Source organism: Rana temporaria, chromosome 7 (genome assembly GCF_905171775.1).
Source record: "Rana temporaria chromosome 7, aRanTem1.1, whole genome shotgun sequence".
Lineage (NCBI taxonomy): Eukaryota > Metazoa > Chordata > Amphibia > Anura > Ranidae > Rana > Rana temporaria.
The window spans coordinates 172,045,368-172,065,128 of record NC_053495.1 but is presented as its reverse complement, the minus strand read 5'-3'; the positions used below and the strand labels follow the sequence as shown (position 1 = coordinate 172,065,128).

Here is a 19,761-nt window from a genome sequence, read left to right as displayed (position 1 = left end):
GTTTTCTCAGCCAATCGGCAGGCGTTTCTTTGGCTGCTGGAATTGGCTATTTGAAAGAGTCAGGTGATTGGTTCTTTCCACTCGGGCTGCGGACTGGGTGTGTGTGTGTGCGGAGCAGCAGAGGTGTACACCTGAAGCCTAACTACGTGTAAGGGGGCTCGGCCTAAAGGGGGCACTGATTGTTGCCAGGAGGCATAGGAGAAGTTGCCAGAGGGTCAACCACTTTTGTTGCCAGAGGCAGGTTTCTAAGGGATGGAATTTTGAAGGAGTACCAGAACGGACTGAAGTGTTGGGAAACTTCAGTAGGGACTCATTCAAGACATACAGTGGGTAAAGCTTGAAGAAATACAATGTGTAGCGGTGAGTAAAGCTTGAGGGATCCTGTGGGTAGCTGAGAGTCCGAGGAACCTAGCAGGTAGCGGTGGGTGAAGCATGAATAATATAGCGGATAGCTGTGAGTTGAACTCAAGGGTTCCAGCAGGTAGCTGAGAGTCGCAGAAGCCCAGTGGGATATGCTGAGCTTGAGGATCTACAGTGGGATAGTGAGTGAAGTTGTTGCTATAGGAGACAGCAGTTGCTATGGAATATGACATTTTGTCCAAGGAGTCTGCTATTGCATTTGGCTAAGGGTGTCCTGTGCCTTAACCCGCTCTCCCCTGTTCCTGTTGAGAGATAAAAACTTCTGTTCACTTTTAAAAGTAAATGGCGCCCATCTTTTCACCATGGCTAGTAACCTGCACCCTGAAGAGGAATGTCGGCTCTTCCTGACTGGGGGGGGGGGGGTCACCACTAGGCCTCTGGAGGTCAGGGAGACCACTACAGGTGCACAAATGTTTCAAATACTTTTTTTCCTAAAAAAAAACTTTGTGTGAACCTTTTTGTGTGAAATTCTATCCACTTATGGCCAGCTTTTAAACTTGGCATGCCATAGAGAATACGATGTCCCCATACACAGGAGTCTTTCAAATATGTCAAAATTGTACTGCCACAGCCTGTTGTAGTATTGGCTGGTTTAATTTGAGATGAAACTAAAGATGTACACTTGTGGACACCTTTCCATAGCACAAAACTCCTCCTTTCTATGTTTAATCTTCCCTAGCACCCTTTCTTCACCCTCCCTACTGTGCGTGTTTTATTATGGTAGAGCAAGAGGCAGTTGTAGGGGTGGATGTCGCTGATGATCTGAAACTAGAAATTTAATTGCACACCTTTTTAATCTCACTTCAGTTGCTGGTGTATTGACATTTAGGCAAACTAAAATGTATTCATTTATTTTTCTCAGATCAAAAACTTCTTGTCAAAGCGAGTCTTGATCATGTATCTTTTCAGCAAGGTAAGCTTAATGGAGTTGCTCTTCTAATTTCATTGAACATGCAAATGTGTATGCAATGCTTGAGGTTTATCATTGCTTGCTCTTTTGTATAACTGTTGTGAGTTTACAGGCGGTCTGTGAAAGATGCTTTCTTTTTAATGGCCCTGTATCCCATTAGATTCCACTCCAAATCTTTGGCTAATGTCAGGTTCAGACATCTATATGGGTTTTAATACACTTATTAATTTATATTATGGAGTTCTCATTCAGACAATGTATCCATGCACTCTGGTGTGCATCCTATGCTTACCACGTGTCTGAAAACTCAACTTATACACAATTCAAGCATTTCATTTTTATTCCTAAGGAAAGCTATAGTGTGTGTGTGTGTGTGTGTGTGTGTGTGTGTGTGTGTGTGTATATGTATATGTATATGTGTATATATATATATATATATATATATATATATATATATATATATATATATATATATATATATATATGTGTATATGTATGTGTGTGTGTATATATATATATATATATATATATATATATATATATATATATATATATATATATATATTTATATATATATATATATATTTATACAGTGTGTGTGTGTGTGTATATATATAATTATACAGTGTATGTGTGTGTGTGTGTATATATATATATATATATATATATATATATATATATATATATATATATATATATATATATATAATTTTAGGTTGCTCTAGACTTGGACCTGAGTAGGTGCAGTTTGGGAATTGCTAAAGTAAAAAATATCTACTTGTTTGGTGGGTTGTAAAGGCTAAATTCACCTTTTTTATAAAAAATGCATATTGTTCAGGTAAAACAATTATGCATTTATTTTCGTTTTTTATTTTTTTTCTCCTGCAGCCTTTAAGGCATTGCACCCGTGAGCTGCAGATTTTGGGTGCAATGCCTGGATCCTGCAGACTTGAGGTACACCGTCTGCTTATACCTCTGATATGGGCTGGCAGTTACTGTATAGCAGGAAGAATCTATGAATTACGAGGGTGCACACTCGATATTCGCCACGGTGATCAATGATGCAGTTCATGCATTCACAGAACTGTTTAATAAATGATGCAGCAGTGAATTTCACAGGGAGGGGGGGCAGCAGGAAGAGAAGAGGCAAGAACTGGAACATATTAGAAGTTCCAAACTAAATACAGGTGGAATATAACATGTTTCAAAGGTGAACTTAACATTTTAAGTAATTTTTCTAGCCACAAATTCAGATTTTATCGGTTTAGTTCACCTTTACCACAAAACTACCTATGCTGAAAAGGGATTGCTGTAGAGGAAAACAAACTGGACAGGTTTGACTAAAGTTGATTAATGCCTTCACTATAGGTGATCTATTTTTATGTACCTCCATGAAGCCTGACCTGAATATTCCCAGGACCTTGCTAGGACATTGCTAAGGGATGCCTAGATATTACTTTTTACCTTCACCGGAGTGAGCTGTCAAACTCTGTGCACACAGCTACTGCATCAGGTGGGGGAAGCGTGCATGTGAGGAGATTTGAATCCAAGAAAGGGCTCACTCCTGTGATGGTGAAGATTAAAGTGTTTATTTTAACAAAAAAAAAAAACTTATTTCCTGTGCAGTGGTTTTGCACAGGGCAACCCATATCCTCTTCTCTGGTCCCTCTTCGGCTCTCCTGGCCCCTCCCTCCCTGTTGAGTGCCCCAAAGCAAGCAGCTTGCTATGGGGTCTGCTGAGCTGCAGCTCCAAGTATCCATTCAGACACAGAGCTGCTGTCGTTGTACCCCCCCCCCCCCTCACCTCATTGGCCGACTTACTTTGCTTGCCAGCAGTGGGAGCCAATGGTGCTGCGCTGCTATTTCAGCCAATGAGGAAGGGAGTCCCAGGCAGCCAAGACAATCCTACAACCTCACTGGATAGAGGGGGTCGGGTAAGTATTAGGGGGGGGGGCTGCTACACACAGAAGGCTTTTTATTTTAATGCATTGAATGCATTAAGATAAAATCAAACTTCTGACTTTACAACCACTTTAACAGTAATAGCTGGGCCTCCCTTAGCAATATTCCAGTCAGGCTTCATGAGGTATGTATATCTCTCCTGTGCCTATGGAAGGGACATTTTACGCAAGTTTGATCAAAGCTGCACATCTTTTCATCTACAGACATTATCTGTATAGGCAGGTTTTGGTTAGGTAAACTAAAAAAACACATACATACATACATACATACATACATACATACATACATACATGAAGGAAGGTATGGGCAGTCTGCGATATGTAACTCACTGCTTATTTCAACAGCTCTAAAATCTCACATGTCTTTCAATCTGTTTTTAACGCATGGAATTAATTGAAAAACTGTATGGCAGTTGTGCCACTCAAATTTCAGCATGTTCTAAAAACTCCAACAGGCTGCACTTGATAATGTAAAACCATGAAAGTCAGTCACTTTGTTTATCTTTAATATGAACTGAGAGGCCCCATTCACACCTGTAGCGGGAATGCGCACTCCCACTGGCATTATTTTTGTGCATTTTTTTTTTTTTTTTCCTTGCATGACTCGCCTAGGGCAGCCCGTTCACTTGATAAGAGCTGCCCTATGCACAGCAAAGTAAATCGGAACCTTTTAGGTCGTGGAGTGTTTAAGAAACATGCATGTGTGAATCTAAGGCCCCTTTCACGCGGGGGCGGCGTCGGCAGGAAAGCGCTGCTATTTCTTTATCGTACATCACGGGACACAGAGAAGCATAGTAATTACTATGTGGGTTATAGAGAGTACCTTCAGGTGTGGACACTGGCACGCCCTTAAGGCAAGAAGTTCCCTCCCCTATATAACCCCTCCCATACCGGGAGTGCCTCAGTTTTTTGCCAGTGTCTAAGGTGTTGGTCACGAGTGAACATGTGCTCCAAGGAGCTCCACTGGAGGGATCCATATTGGATGTAAAAAGCCTCCATGAAATCCGGATCCGTCCAAAGTGCTTCTGAGCCAAAGTGGACGGTACCCGGGCCCCGGTTAAGAAGAACGGGGTTTGGCCTGTAATGCTTCTCTTTGAGAGCTGGATCCTGGTTATTCAGTACTTTGGTCAATTTCCTAATACCAAAAGTTTACTGACAGGGTGCGATATGGGTCCAGGGGTGTGGTGTTCCTGTCCATGGACCCCGGTCCCTGAAGGTCTATAGACGCTGCTCTCCGTGATGGGTGAAGATTGGGCTGTCTGTTATGCAGAGTCCTGCAGCGTTGGATCAGGTAAGTGAAGGTGCTTCAGGACTTGGTCCTAGGAGTAACCTTCCTTTATTTGAGCCATTATGTTTGCCTAAAGCTAACTGTCTGTGCTTCTCCTATATGGTCCTGTGTGTTGTGGGGAGGAGGGGTATCTCTAGTCAGGTAGTTAGCCCCTCCTGTGCAGGTTAAAAGCAGAGAAAAGTTGTCCAAAATGTTTGGCTTCATTTGGCTTACCTGGTTCTCACATGGAGCTGTGGGTTCCAACCTCATGCATGGCGCGTAGCGTCATGCGCGCGCGACATTGATGTGTCTTAGGCGCACGCGCGCGCACAAATGAAATTTTTGTACGCTGCTCCGATGCGCACGAATGACATGTGCGCGCGTGCGGCTACGTGTGCGCGCGTAGCCTCGTGGTGCACGCCTAACAGCGGCGCGCGCATGCGCGCAGGGGGTCTATCTCAGCTGTTCTCTATGAGACTTGAGATTACAGGACAGAGCAGGTCAGGTGATACACCTAGTCCTTATATGCTCCAGTCCACCTAACTGGTTCTGGCTGACGGTGGACACAGAGATCTTGTGCACATACTTCAGTATTTAGTACTGGTGGTGGACAGTGACATTTGCTTAAGGCGCATAGTGGGCTCTGCACCTTGCCAACCATCAAATAGCAGCGTCAGTGCTGGTCTATAGGTTCGCAAGTAGTTGCAACTATTGTGAGAATCTCAGCTTTATCATGGCTAAAGGCTCAGGGACTAGAAGCAAAAAAGCAAAGGGATCGCCATCTGGCTCAGAGGATCTCGGGCATGCTCCTGCGGCTGCTTCCTCTCCTGAAAAATTGAAGGAGGCCCAGGGTGAACCATCAGGGCTGTCAGATGCCTGTTCTGCCCTTGTCCCACTTGCTCCAGTTTTTGTGACACAGGAGGCTCTGGCCTCAGCTATGGGGGGTCTGGAGCAGAGATTAGCGACCTTGATTGCATCCTCTCTCTCAAGGGAAAAACGCACAAGGTCTCCCTCTGAGGAGTCCCTCGATTTGGGGCATGCATCCTCAGAAGAGGTTGATTTACCCTCTGGAGATCTGGCAGAAGGTCAGCTGGAAGTAGTGGACTCTGAGGATTCCACTTTGGGAGAACCCTTTTCGGCGTCACAATCCGAAAAATTGTTGGTCCAGTCCCTCACTGAGATGGTCCGTTCGGCCTTCAAGTTGCCACTTTCAGAACCAGCTTCAAGTGCAGTCTTATCTTTAGGCTCCTTAAAAGCTCCTCAAGCTAATTATTCCTTCCCGGTTCACCCCCTGCTGGAAGGGCTTATCTACAAGGATTGGGAACATCCAGATAGATATTTTCTTCCTCCTAAGAAGTTTTCGGTTTTATACCCCATGGAGGAACAATTCACTAAAAGATGGGGCATCCCCAAGGTTGACGCAGCTGTGTCCTGCGTAAACAAATCTTTGACCTGTCCAGTAGACAATGTTCTGGTATTCAAAGATCCGACAGACAAGAGATTAGAGACTTTATTAAAAACCTCTTTTGCTTCGGCGAGAGGAATAACCCAGCCTGCAATTGCGGCTATTGGGATTTGCCAGGCCTTGAAAGACCAGTTTAAAGGGGTCTTAAAGGAATTGCCGGCACAACAGGCCCAGAATTTGGCTGAGTTTCCCAGAGCATTATGTTTTGCCATAGATGCTATTAAGGACTCCATTCAGCAGTCCTCACGTCTCACTCTCTCGCTAGTTCATATGCGCAGGTTACTCTGGCTGAAGAACTGGTCTGCTGAAGCCCCGTGTAAAAAATTACTGGTGGGGTTTCCCTTTCATGGAGAGCGTTTGTTTGGGGAAGATCTGGATGCTTACATTCAGAAAATTTCCAGTGGCAAAAGTACACTGTTGCCAGTAAAGAAAAGGTTTAGGGGTCCCCCCTCCTTTAAGCGATCCTCCTCTCCTATCCCTAGTACTTCCGGTACCAGGCAGTTCCGACGGCCTCCTGGACGATTCAATGCAGGTGGGAAGCCACAGGGCCAGCCTCAGGCTTCCAAAAAACCTTGGAACCGTAAGCCACAGGCCAAGCCAGCAACTAAGTCAGCATTATGAAGGTTCTCCCCCCACTCAGCGGGGTGGGGGGGAAGACTTCAGCTGTTTGCGGAGGCTTGGCTAGACAGGATCCAAGACAGGTGGGTCCTCTCTACGGTCTCCGGGGGCTACAAGCTGGAGTTGAGCGAATTTCCTCCACCGCGCTTCTTAACCTCGAACGTCCCAAAGGACCTCGGCAAAAGAAGGTCCTTAGCATTGGCCTTAGATCATCTGTTATCCCAAGGGGTAATCAGAGAGCTGCCAGTGGAAGAACAAGGTTTGGGGTTTTATTCCAATCTCTTCACCGTCCCCAAACCAAACGGGGATGTAAGACCCATCCTGGACCTCAAGGCCTTAAACAAGTTCCTAAGGGTCCAATCATTCCGGATGGAATCGATCAGGTCAGTGGTGGCCTCCCTGCAAGGAGGGGAACTACTAGCGTCCATCGATATAAAGGACGCATACTTGCACGTTCCTATCTTTCTCGACCATCAGAAGCTGCTTCGCTTCGCGGTAAATCAGCGCCACTTCCAATTCGTGGCCTTACCTTTTGGTCTGGCCACCGCTCCTCGTGTTTTCACGAAAGTATTGGCTCCACTGTTAGCCTATCTAAGGTCTCAAGGCATATCCATAGTAGCCTATCTAGACGACCTATTGGTAGTAGACCGGTCAGTGGCCGATCTAAACTCAGCGGTACACAGAACCGTAAAATTTCTGGAATCCATGGGTTGGGTTCTCAACCTGGACAAGTCAGCCTTAATGCCTGTGCAAAGGCTCGAATATTTGGGTCTACTCATAGACACAAAGCTAAAAAGGGTCTTCCTGCCCCAAAGGAAGTTTGAGGCTTTAAGAGAACTAGTTCAACTAGTCAAAGCAAAGCGTCAGCCTCCCATTCGCCTCTGTATGAGGTTACTGGGAAAGATGGTAGCCTCGTTCGAGGCCGTCCCATTGGCGCAGTTCCACTCAAGGGAGCTTCAACATGCCATTCTGTCCGCTTGGAACAAAAAGGTTCAAGCCTTGGATCTCCCTATGTCTCTCTCCCGGTCAGTCCGGCAGAGCCTTTGTTGGTGGCTGGTTCCCCGGAACCTGCTAAAGGGGAAGTCCTTTGTTCCCGTGACATGGCAGGTTGTGACCACGGACGCCAGTCTGCTAGGCTGGGGTGCAGTCCTGGGAGGTTTGTCTCTCCAGGGGAAATGGTCAGCCTCAGAGGTCTCTACCCATAAATCTGCTGGAAATTCGAGCAGTCTATCTAGCCCTGTCAGCTTGGTCAGACAGGTTGAAGGGTCTTCCGGTCAGGATTCAATCAGACAATGTCACTGCCGTGGCATACATAAATCACCAGGGGGGCACAAGAAGTCGTGCAGCCCAAAGAGAGGTGAATCGAATCCTGACCTGGGCAGAGAAATATGTCCCATGCATATCTGCAGTGATCATTCCGGGAATAGACAATTGGCGAGCAGACTACCTAAGCCGCCAACAGGTGCTTCCAGGGGAATGGACTCTTCACCCCGACATCTTCCAGAGCATTTGTCAGAGGTGGGGAACACCAGATGTCGATCTCTTTGCATCGAGGTTCAATGCAAGGGTGGGCAACTTTCTGTCCCGGACAAGGGATCCACTTGCTTACGGCACGGATGCACTGGTGTTCCCATGGGATCAGTTCTCCCTAATGTATGCGTTTCCTCCGCTGCAATTATTACCCCGTCTTCTTCGCAGGGTAAAGTCGGAAGGAAGACCAGTGATTCTGGTGGCTCCAGCGTGGCCCAGAAGGGCCTGGTTCGCGGACATTGTAAGGATGTCCGTGGGGCAACCGTGGTCCCTGCCGCTTCGGCCAGACCTATTGTCCCAGGGGCCAATATTCCATCCTTCCTTACCGTCTCTCAATTTGACGGTCTGGCTATTGAGTCCCATATCTTAAAGAAAAGGGGTCTCTCTAATGCGGTGGCATCTACTTTGATTAATGCCAGAAAACCGGCATCCAGACTTATCTATTACCGAGTTTGGAAATCTTATGTGGCCTGGTGCGAGACCAGGGGTTGGCATCCCCGGAGGTATCTCATTGGCAGAATTCTGGAGTTTCTGCAGTTAGGGGCGGACATGAAGTTGGCCCTAAGCACCATTAAGGGCCAGATCTCGGCCTTATCGATTTTTTTCCAAAGGCCACTAGCTACACATTCCCTGATCAAAACCTTTTTGCAAGGTGTGATCCGGCTTAGTCCACCAGTCAAGATTCCCTTGTGTCCATGGGATCTGAATCTGGTCCTTTCTGTCTTACAGAAACAACCATTTGAGCCCTTGGCTCATATTCCTTTGGTCCTTCTGACCAGGAAGGTGATATTTTTGGTAGCCATAACCTCCGCCAGGAGGGTTTCGGAGTTGGCGGCCTTGTCTTGTAAGGAACCGTACCTTATATTCCATAAGGATAGAGTGGTCCTACGGCCCCACCCGGCTTTCCTACCTAAAGTTGTTTCAAGATTTCATTTGAATCAGGATCTTGTTCTCCCGTCTTTTTTCTCAGAGCCTAGTTCTGCAAGGGAGAAGTCTTTACATACGCTAGACGTATTAAGAGCAGTTAAGATCTATCTTAAGGCTACTGCTCAGGTCCGGAAAACTGATACATTGTTTATTCTGCCAGAAGGTCCCAGATGTGGGCAGGCAGCGTCGAAGTCCACTATCTCCAAATGGATTCGGCAGGTCATTACTCAAGCCTATGGCTTGAGGGGAAAGGTTCCCCCGTTTAAGGTTAAAGCACATTCCACTAGAGCGGTGGGTACTTCCTGGGCAGTGCATCATCAAGCCTCCATGGCTCAAGTCTGCAAGGCCGCGACATGGTCGTCTGTCCATACTTTCACTAAGTTTTATCAATTGGACATAAGAAAGAATGAGGAGAGCGCCTTTGGGCGCAGTGTGCTGCAGGCTGCAGTTTGATTCCTCATGTCTGATGGCGCCCGGCTTATTTCTTGGGGTCTCCCTCCCCTCATAGCATTGCTTTAGGACGTCCCACATAGTAATTACTATGCTTCTCTGTGTCCCGTGATGTACGATAAAGAAAATAGGATTTTTATAACAGCTTACCTGTAAAATCCTTTTCTTTTGAAGTACATCACGGGACACAGAGCACCCGCCCCTCTTTTGGGGTATTTGGGACACTTATTGCTTGCTACAAAACTGAGGCACTCCCAGTATGGGAGGGGTTATATAGGGGAGGGAACTTCTTGCCTTAAGGGCGTGCCAGTGTCCACACCTGAAGGTACTCTCTATAACCCACATAGTAATTACTATGCTTCTCTGTGTCCCGTGATGTACTTCAAAAGAAAAGGATTTTACAGGTAAGCTGTTATAAAAATCCTATTTTTTAGCTGCGATTTACCGTCAATTTTGCTCCGCTAGCGGGCGCTTTTACCCCTGCTAGTGGCCGAAAAAGGGTTAAAACCACCATAAAGTGCCTCTGCAGAGGTGCTTTGCCGGCGGTATAGCCACGGTGCCCATTGATTTCAATGGGCAGGAGTGGCTATACTTCACTGTTCCAAAGATGCTGCTAGCAGGACTTTTTTTACCGACCTGCTAGTGAACTGCTCCAGTGTGAAAGCCCTCGGGGCTTTCACACTGGAGAGACGGCAGCAGCTCTTTGCAGGCGCTATTTTTTATTTTATTTTTTCCGTTATAGTGCCCCAGTGTGACAGGGGTCTTGGCGTAATCTTGGGGTGATTTTTTTTTTATTTTTTTTTTTTTTTTTTTTTTTTCCTGTTCTGTGAAGAGAGCAATGTGTACTGTGCAGGTTTGTAGGGTTGTGTGCTTTTATTACATCTGTGTGCTATATCACTAAAATGGTGTTCGTTATTTTGTCTATGCAGCACCCAGAAGCCTCCAGTCAAGAATTGTTTGCAGATTCACAGATTCATATCTGGGCTTTGGAAGGTGAGATATGAGAAAACCTCTAGCAAACAGTTCAGGTCCTGAAGACGATAGAATCTCAAAGCTATGTATTATTTCCATGCTGAGCTGTACACTGGCCTCAATGCCTAATAGTAACATTTTACAACATAATAATTTCCTTACCCCTAGCGCGTATCGCATTTCTACACAGTTAGAAATGCACCTAAGGAATCGTGAATAGACAATCACTTGGGAACAGCTTTTTAGATGGGTTGGGTTGACAAATTCTGTCTATGGACATCTCTAATTGAAGGGTTGATTCTGTGTGTGTGTGTGTGTGTGTGTGTGTGTGTGTGTGTGTGTAACTTAAAGTATCAAAGTTATGAGTAAACCCAGAGTCCTAGATGGCTAAACCATCATGTCAATCGTATCTAATTGCAGCTTCTGTCCATTACCGCTTTGACCGCTCCATAGCAGATTTACTGCTACAGGGAGGCCGCTCTGTGTAGAATCATGTTATATGGGACTCTGTGCTTCCGTGTTTTATGCCGGAGCGCGTGCCACCAGCGGCTTGCTCCTGCCTTGATTTTGCACAGTGGGAGCTGATCAGTGGGTCCACTAGGACAAGACAATTGTTGGGCAGACTGTCATTCTGTCAGAGTACCAATGTAAACAAGGCATACTGTCATTCTGTGAGTACAGAAGACACAGATCTTATGTTCATGTGAAGCAGGAACACCAGTCTATGTCTTCGAGTAGTAAAAGCACCTCCTTTCCAGTTATTAAGCACTCCCTAGGCACACATTTAACCCTTTGATCGTCCCTGATGGTAACCCCTTCTCTGCCGGTGTCATTAGTATAGTGACAGTGCATATGTCTATCACTGTAATAATGTCACTGGTCCCCAAAAAAGTGTCAAGGGTCTAATTTTGTCCACCACAATATCGCAGTCCCGCTAAAAGTCACTGATCGCCACCATTTATAGTAAAAAAATAATAATAAATAACCCATAGTTTGTAGATGCTGTAACGTTTGCGCAAACCAATCCAATATACGCTTATTAGGATTTTTTTTACCAAAAATATGTAGCCTACATATTGGCCTAAATTGAAGAAGAAATTCGAGGGCTCTGACTAATGTAGGGTTTTTTTTTTGTTTTTGTTTTTTGAATATTCTGCTTGCATTGTTCACCAGTGTATTTTTTTTTTTGTTTTTTTAATGTTCCTATTTAAATCGTTCATTTGAGCCATGCTGCCTGAACCAAATATTTATTGCACTAACTGCACTTCCTGGATGCACTGTATGCAGTCCTCGGCTACATGTGGTATATAGCAATGTGTTCTGGCATTGGGATGGGAGCTTCCCGCCTCACTACTGGAACACAAACTGGGCTGAAGCCATTCATGGGGAGCTTTGTATTTCATGAATGGTCACAAAGCTTCCTCTAATTGGCTGATTTTAGAGATCGTGATGTCATTCATCCGCCTCAATTAGAAGACGATGAGACTACATACAGTTCATACTGTGCGCCCAGCCACATGCACCTGCCGGCTTGGTCCAAATAAACATTTTTAAATGGACTTTAAAGGTGAAAATCAACTTTAAAGCTTTTGTTACCCCAACACTTCATATTCCTGATATGTGACTGCTGTACCATGTACTTGTATGAGAAAGTATTCTGTTCTTTGTATTACTTCCTTTATGTGAAATCCCTGGTGTTCCAGCCCCTCTGCTTCCCTGTTAAAAAAAAACTGACCACACTAAGGAGAGCACAGCGTGGTCAGTTCTCTAGTTCTGCTATGTCCTGACATGGGGGGAGGTTTTTATAATTATAATCTTTAATTTCTATTTTGTTTAGACTAAATTAGGGCTGCAATGAACGATTATTTTCATAATCGATTAGTTGGCCGATTTATTGTTTAGATTAATCGGATAATAGCCTTTAAAAAAAAAAAAAAAAAAAATGGCATTTAAAAAAAAATTGGTCCAATTTGTTGTTGGGCAGATTACAAAACACAAATTGCCACAAAAACACATTACATTTTCTGCAGCTTCTCCATTGAAGTATATTGAACCAAAAAAGAAATAGCACCGTTTTGCGTTAAGTCCTTGCCTTTCCAAATACGCAGAAGCTGAAAAAAAAATCATGGATGTGAACGTGTCCCATAGGAAAACATGTAAATGAACTGTAGTGTGTTTCTGCCAAAAGCACCAAAAGACAGAGGTGTGACCCAGGCCTGAGAGGTTTAGTAACATAATGGGGTTAAAAAAAGAAAAAAGAGCAAATAATTGCTACTGTAAGGGGTTCATTTTTTTACTGTGGGACAGTGAAAGTAATATTTACAGTAGCGATTTGTTTTTTTGTACTATAAAGGGCTAATTTTAGTTTTTTTAACCCCCATTATGTTACTGGCCGATTAATCGATTATGAAAATTGTAATCGATTAATTTCATAATCGATTAGTTGTCGATTAGTTTCGGCCCTAAACTAAATAGTTTGTTTTTAAAAGGTGATCGTTTGCAGTCACTTTAAGCCTGTTTATTTTGAAGTTTATTATTGTAGAACACTTCAGCAGAATGGATCATTTGCTATAATAAAAAGATGGTTGGCTTTGTTTTCTGTAGACTAAAGAGATTGTTCTGTTCTTTGTGTACCCCTTGTTTGTTCCTGGCACTAAATTGTCATTACTTAATATAGCTCTGTGATGAAGAAATGCCCTTTTTGTCCACCCTACATCCTTAAATCCATGAATGTTGAAAGACCTTCACGTGGACACGTGCATGCTTTGGGCATTGGTCACGTGATCTGCACTGAAAGGGGTAATAAGAGGTCAGGCAGAACCTGGCTGGTTCGAATACAGCGTAAATCATCCATGGGCATTATAATGTGCACTATCCCTTTTTAAACTAAAGTTCTATATTGAAATGTGACTGTGCTCCTAAGACTGCTTAAATCATTAACCTCTTCTATACATACATGAATGTGTAAATACAAGAAATTCTGTACAAAAAAATCTTTGTAAAGATCTGTTGGAAGCTGTGCATACATGAACAGTTAGTGCAGTGCTATGTACAATCTTCAAACGCATCAAAAATGCAACAACTTCAGTGTGTGCCACCTTCAATCAATCTTGTGTGAATTCTTTCCCAATTCTCAGAACTCGCCAAAAACTAAGACCCTTAGGATTTTACGAGTCATACTTGGTAATATCCAGATCTCAAAAGCCAAAATTGCCCCGTATGGATTATACATGAAAACAAGAGACGATAAGCGGAAAGCATTGCATAATTCTGTTTTATTATAACACATTAAAAGCAAATAAAACCAATCCACTCACAATAGTGCTATTGCAGCACTAACAATAGAGCTTATGTGGTTGTGAATAGAGCTTATGTGGAAAAACACAGCGCCGCCTGCTGTCTGTTAATAGCTTTTCTCAGTGTGGCATGACATAACATTCCTTTAGCAACTCCATATTGGTCTTCTCGTCAAGACGTCTTCAAGGGCCCCTTTTTAAAAGGCACATTTGATTATAGCACTTTAAAGGAATAGCGCACATTATAATTATCACAGATAATTAACTGGCTAGTTAACCACATGTTCAGGGTTTCCTGAATAGTAGTTTGTTCTTTTTGCCTGGTAAATGGCTGGATTCTAAACTCAGGGGATGCCTTTCAGGGTTGTCTCATCTGGTAGCAGCCTCATTCTCTGAAGATCGGATGGGAGTGGTACAGACAACATTGTCCAACATACTAGCCACACTTCTGAATCTACAAGAGGTAAGAGACAGTGGTCATGCCTTGACAGCTGTGTTAAAGCTAAAGTCCACTAAAAGGTCACCCTTTTTTTTTTTTTTTTTTTTCTTCTCTTGGGAGTGCATGTGATCAGTACTGTTCAGACAGAGGGTCAGGGGTCCTGCAGCCTCATAGGTCAGTCAGAGGAGAATGGAAACTCCTACAAGCTTTAACCAGACACTGTGTGTACTGTGGGAGACCAGATATAGTGAATGCAGGCTCCTGGGTTTAGTAATAACACTCTTAAGTAATATTCCACTACAATTTTGACATGTTGAACGGAGATCTTATGATGCTCTTGAAAATCTAGCTGTATGTTAGCTAGCAGGCCTTTACTAAGCTTCGACATTGCATGAAAGTTTTTTGTGTGCACGTTACTGTTTTTGAGCCCTGCGTGTACAACGTCTGCATGTATGTTTTACATAGAGCTGGCAAATGTACCTGAATAGTCTCTCTCAATCTTCTGAACAGCACACTGGGAGAAGAAAGGGCAGAACTGTTGACCTTTTTGATTTTGTGGCATTGCACAGTGGTGACAATCTACTCGTGGGGAAGGAGAGACTAGAGAGATGGTGCCATATGTGTTTTGCTGCTCATTCTGAGGTGTGAATTACTGATGTGGCAAAACCGATGCACAAAAGCGAACACGCACACAATGTCCCCTAAGAATAGGGGTCTCCATAAGTATCAATTAACCCCTTTTCTTCTTAGCGGACATTGTGTGCGTGTTCGCTTCTTGCATCGCTTCTGCCACCTCAGCTCCCAAGATAGACCAATCCAGCGGTCTCTATTCGATAATGCCGCACATTTTTCCCATCCACATGTTATGTAAGTGACTGGGATTGGACATCCCTCTCCTTTCTTTTAAAAAATTCCCTGTGTTTTTTCTATGCCATATTTGTTCTTTAGACATACCAAGGCTTTGGCTCCTGATGAGTGGTTTGAAATGCGTCAAGCTAAATAAGATGCAAACGCATGACCATCCCCCTAGTATGATACACTAATGTTTAAAGTATCATACACCAAGTTACACCATGTTAAACAAGATGCAAGCATTCATTGTAGTTGTATCTACTATAGCAAGGATGGGCTATTGGGATGGAATGTTGAAGGATAGATCTATCTATTGATCGATCTATTTATTGTGTGTGTGTGTGTGTACTGTAACTGCTTCTAACACTTTTGCATTTTTGTAATGTGTTGAATGTTTTTATTTGAAATAAATTTTGTATTTGATTATTGATCATCTGCCTCATTTAAAGTCCCAACCCCTTCTGCTAGCATACCCAAATGGGAATGGAGGCTTGTGTTTGCATGGGCTTCATCTAAAGTCCCAGAAACCCTTAATTATGAATCGTACAAGAAAAAAGTTCTTGTTTGTCCTTTTTAGAAAATTTTGGACAAATGCTGTGTAGTAATGATCCAATTATCGTACTATCGCTTCAAAAGCAGTATTTCTTTTCTTCTTTTTTTTTTGTATGATATTCTGATCGTGTGTACAGGGCTTTAGCCTTATTTACTGCTGCTGATTTACAATTTAATTTGTTTTTCTTACAGGCCGTAGAGAAGCATTTTAAGCTCCCACATGTATCCAGCAAGCCTGCCAGAGCTGCACAAGGTTTGGTAGATTCCTCCTATAAGACACTACGATTTGCCCTGCGATCTACTCTAAAGACTGCAATCTATAGGATAACCACAACGTTTGGAGAGCACTTACAGTATGTATTTATTCCAGCTATCAATCATTTTTACTAGGGTTGTCCCGATACCAGTATCTGGACCGATACCGAGTATTTGCGGGAGTACTTGTACTCCCGCAAATGCCCCCGATGCCTAAATAGAATACTTAATACCCCCGCCGCCGCTGCCCATTAGTTAATACGGGCGGGGAACATTACAGCTTTCATTTGAATAGCTGTAGTGTTTCCTGCTGCGCCGCCTGCTGCGCCGCGTATAGACAGTCCCCCTTGCTTGGAATTGTCCAATCCCGAGCAAGGGGGAGTGTCTATACGTGGCACGGCACACTACAGCTAATCAAATGAAAGCTGTAATGTTCCCCACCCATATTAACTAAGCAGCGACATCTAGGTATGGGGGACATGGCTGCATCTATGGGGGGGGGGGGGACACATGGCTGCATCTATGGGGGGGGGGACATGGCTGCATCTATGGGGGGGGGGACATGGCTGCATCTATGGGGGGGGGACATGGCTGCATCTATGGGGGGGGGACATGGCTGCATCTATGGGGGGGGGGGGGACATGGCTGCATTTGGGGACACATTTAAAAAAAAGTATCTGTATTCGGTATCGGCGAGTACTTGGAAAAAAAGTATCGGTACTTGGTCCTAAAAAAGTGGTATTGGGACAACCCTAATTTTTACATTTCCACTATAGGCCTGTTCAGAAAAAACGTTTGTCATTACTCAAAATAATAAAGTAACATACACACCATAATCCCCCCTTCTTTAATTTTTTTTTATTCCTTTTTTTTTATTTATTTTTTATTTGGGACAAGCTTTCTTTTGACAATATTATGTTATGCTATATACTAAATAAGTAACAAATTGTATAAAGGAAAATAAGTTCTACCTTGAGAAAAAAGTTTTACTGTAAATAAATATATATTTCTAGAAGTTGTCCTGTTTAAAATGACACTAAAATGTTTACAGAACATGGCAAATTTTTTATTCAATGAAACACTGGGGGAAAAAAACACAAATGGTATTTTTATGTATCTTTTTTACACTTGTTTTCCATGGTTAATGATGGTAAGAACATGGTTTATGTGGGCGTCCTTTTTTTTTTTTTTTTTTTTTAAACCATTTGAATGTTTTATATTTTTTATGTATATGTAATGGATGAACATTTTATTTTTTTTCCCTACTCAGCGCCATTCCAGCATCTGCAGAACAACGGAAGAAGCTGCAGCAGTTTCTCGACTTTAAAGAATGAAGCTCTGATTGGAAGTCTTCTCAAAGCAGTGTAATGTGTGGACTACCCCACTCCCTTCAGAGAGTCCTTGGACAGAATTTGTCACAAATTAAATCCCAAACCCAAGAAGCCTCACATGGAAGCTGCTTTTGTTTTCTAGGCCGCCTTCTAGTTCTGATTGAGCAAATGGCCCCAACTTGCTACTATGAAGCCCAGTATCTGGAGAATTGCCACTTTCTTGGGAGATTATCTCCTGTCTAAGACAGGTTCCTTTTTAATATTTACTTGGAAATAATGGAAAAGATGTGGATTTTGTTACTGCGTCTATTTATTGTCTTACTGTAATTCAACAATGTTTGTTTTCATTTTTGTTCCTTTCTCTATTCTGTATTTTTTCTGTTTGTAAATACCATGAAACCTATTTTTTAAAGTGCAATCAACTCTACAATATTAAAGGTGAATAAAGGTTCAGATGGCTTCATTTATATCCTGTCATTGTGATATACAGTCATAATGATAATTGTATGAGATCATGGGCAACGATTAATGTGCTATGGTCCTAAACAAAAATCTGTGTAGAATAAAGATGAGCACACCCTGAGGTTTTAAAATTTTGCCTATGCATATCTGGAGTTTAGAACACCTACTGCTTCAGCTATCATGTATATAACATTTTCAAGGGAAAGCAGAAATGCTTAACAAAAGAACAAAATATTGGAAAAATGGATATTACCGCGCTTATCAAAGGAGGGGAAACAGAGAGGGGAAGAAAGGGGGAGGGGAAATGAAAGTGATGAGAAGTGGAGGTACAGCTGCGGCACTGGAAGGTGTATCAAACCATAAGCAATTGAAAATGGGGAGGGTAGTGCTGCGCTAATCAGTGGTGAATGGATAAGTGAATAAACAGGTGGGGGAGGGGAATGAAAGTAGGTGTAATTGAAATGAGGAGCAATATAGCCCAAATGGCATCAGCATAAAAATAAATATAAATGATCAGTGAACAATAACAGTAATGGTGCAAATCATATAACTACACAGGTTCCTCTTAATGTGATGAAATACACTATAAGTAATGGTGCAAAGAAATTCCAGGTAACTGTGCTAAGTGACACTCCTATACTGGTGATAAACAGTCCATCAACAGAGTTTGAAAAATATTAGCAAAAAATATAAGTAAAATTTCAAAAGTCCAAGAAAGCAAAAGTGCAAGTGTAGGTCCGCAATATGGAGTGAGGTAACAGCATATGCTCACTCATGCGCATTCCTCACTCTAATGTGACTTCCTCAGGAGGAAGTCACATGATAGTGACGAATGCGCATGAGTCCACTGAGAGGTATCGGAGGTGACGTTGGCGACAGATTGCCCCTCTTTTTTACATGCTCAATTGTATTTTGGATTATGTGAGTACCCCTGTCTATTTTCTTTGAGAATTAAAATTTTTAAAACGGTATCACACCATCGATGCTTTATTTCTTTGGGGCGAGAAACTGACCAATCTGGGACGAGAACTCCAAGGAGGACCTGCCGTTGTTGGATCAGAGCCCATCGAGTGAACCATCTAATGTGGTTGGATCTATATGCTGTTACCTTACAGCAGTAAGGTAAGGGGACATCCTTACTTACCCTAAAAGGATCACTGGATACCCATTTTCCTCTCACTCCATATTGCGGACCTACACTTGCACTTTTGCTTTCTTGGACTTTTGAAATTTTACTTATATTTTTTGCTAATATTTTTCAAACTCTGTTGATGGACTGTTTATCACCAGTATAGGAGTGTCACTTAGCACAGTTACCTGGAATTTCTTTGCACCATTACTTATAGTGTATTTCATCACATTAAGAGGAACCTGTGTAGTTATATGATTTGCACCATTACTGTTATTGTTCACTGATCATTTATATTTATTTTTATGCTGATGCCATTTGGGCTATATTGCTCCTCATTTCAATTACACCTACTTTCATTCCCCTCCCCCACCTGTTTATTCACTTATCCATTCACCACTGATTAGCGCAGCACTACCCTCCCCATTTTCAAAAGAACAAAATATATAATGATCCCAAATTACATGTATTGGAGAAACCCATTGTCAATATTTAACACTGTGCCTAATAAACTTTGATCTGCACTATCAACAACCTTGTGGCAATTTTGTTTCCCCCTTCCCCCTAATCGTGTACTATATGACGTGCAGTATTTATGGACCCAACAAAACAATAGCCTTCAGATGTTGCCGCTCCAATCTCTGGATGTCATTTTGAATATAATCTTAATATTGAACTTGATTTGGACCCCAGGGCTCTTGCCATAATGTGTAAGTTTGCACAGCATATTTCCATGTAATGGCACATGTGTCCTATATAGCAGTGGTGGTGAACCTTGGCACCCCAGGTGTTTTGGAACTACATTTCCTATGATGCTCAACTACACTGAAGGCTGCATGAGCATCATTGGAAATGTAGTTTCAAAACATCTGGGGTACCAAGGTTCGCCATCGCTGCTATATAGGCACAAATGTTCGCAGACTCCA

At 42.9% G+C, this 19,761-nt stretch overlaps 1 protein-coding gene across 1 annotated transcript in view; it reads left to right on the top strand.

Moving 5' to 3' along the window:
• The window catches only part of NDC1 (NDC1 transmembrane nucleoporin), a 47,637-nt gene extending 29,926 nt beyond the window's left edge, over window positions 1–17,711 (top strand). The window contains exons 14-18 of the mRNA XM_040360466.1: window positions 1,283–1,333; window positions 10,477–10,540; window positions 14,178–14,278; window positions 15,851–16,011; window positions 17,184–17,711. Coding sequence (XP_040216400.1) covers window positions 1,283–1,333; window positions 10,477–10,540; window positions 14,178–14,278; window positions 15,851–16,011; window positions 17,184–17,247 — 441 coding nt within the window. The 3' untranslated portion in view covers window positions 17,248–17,711. The remainder of the gene's footprint in view (window positions 1–1,282; window positions 1,334–10,476; window positions 10,541–14,177; window positions 14,279–15,850; window positions 16,012–17,183) is intronic.
• Window positions 17,712–19,761: the final 2,050 nt, after the last annotated feature.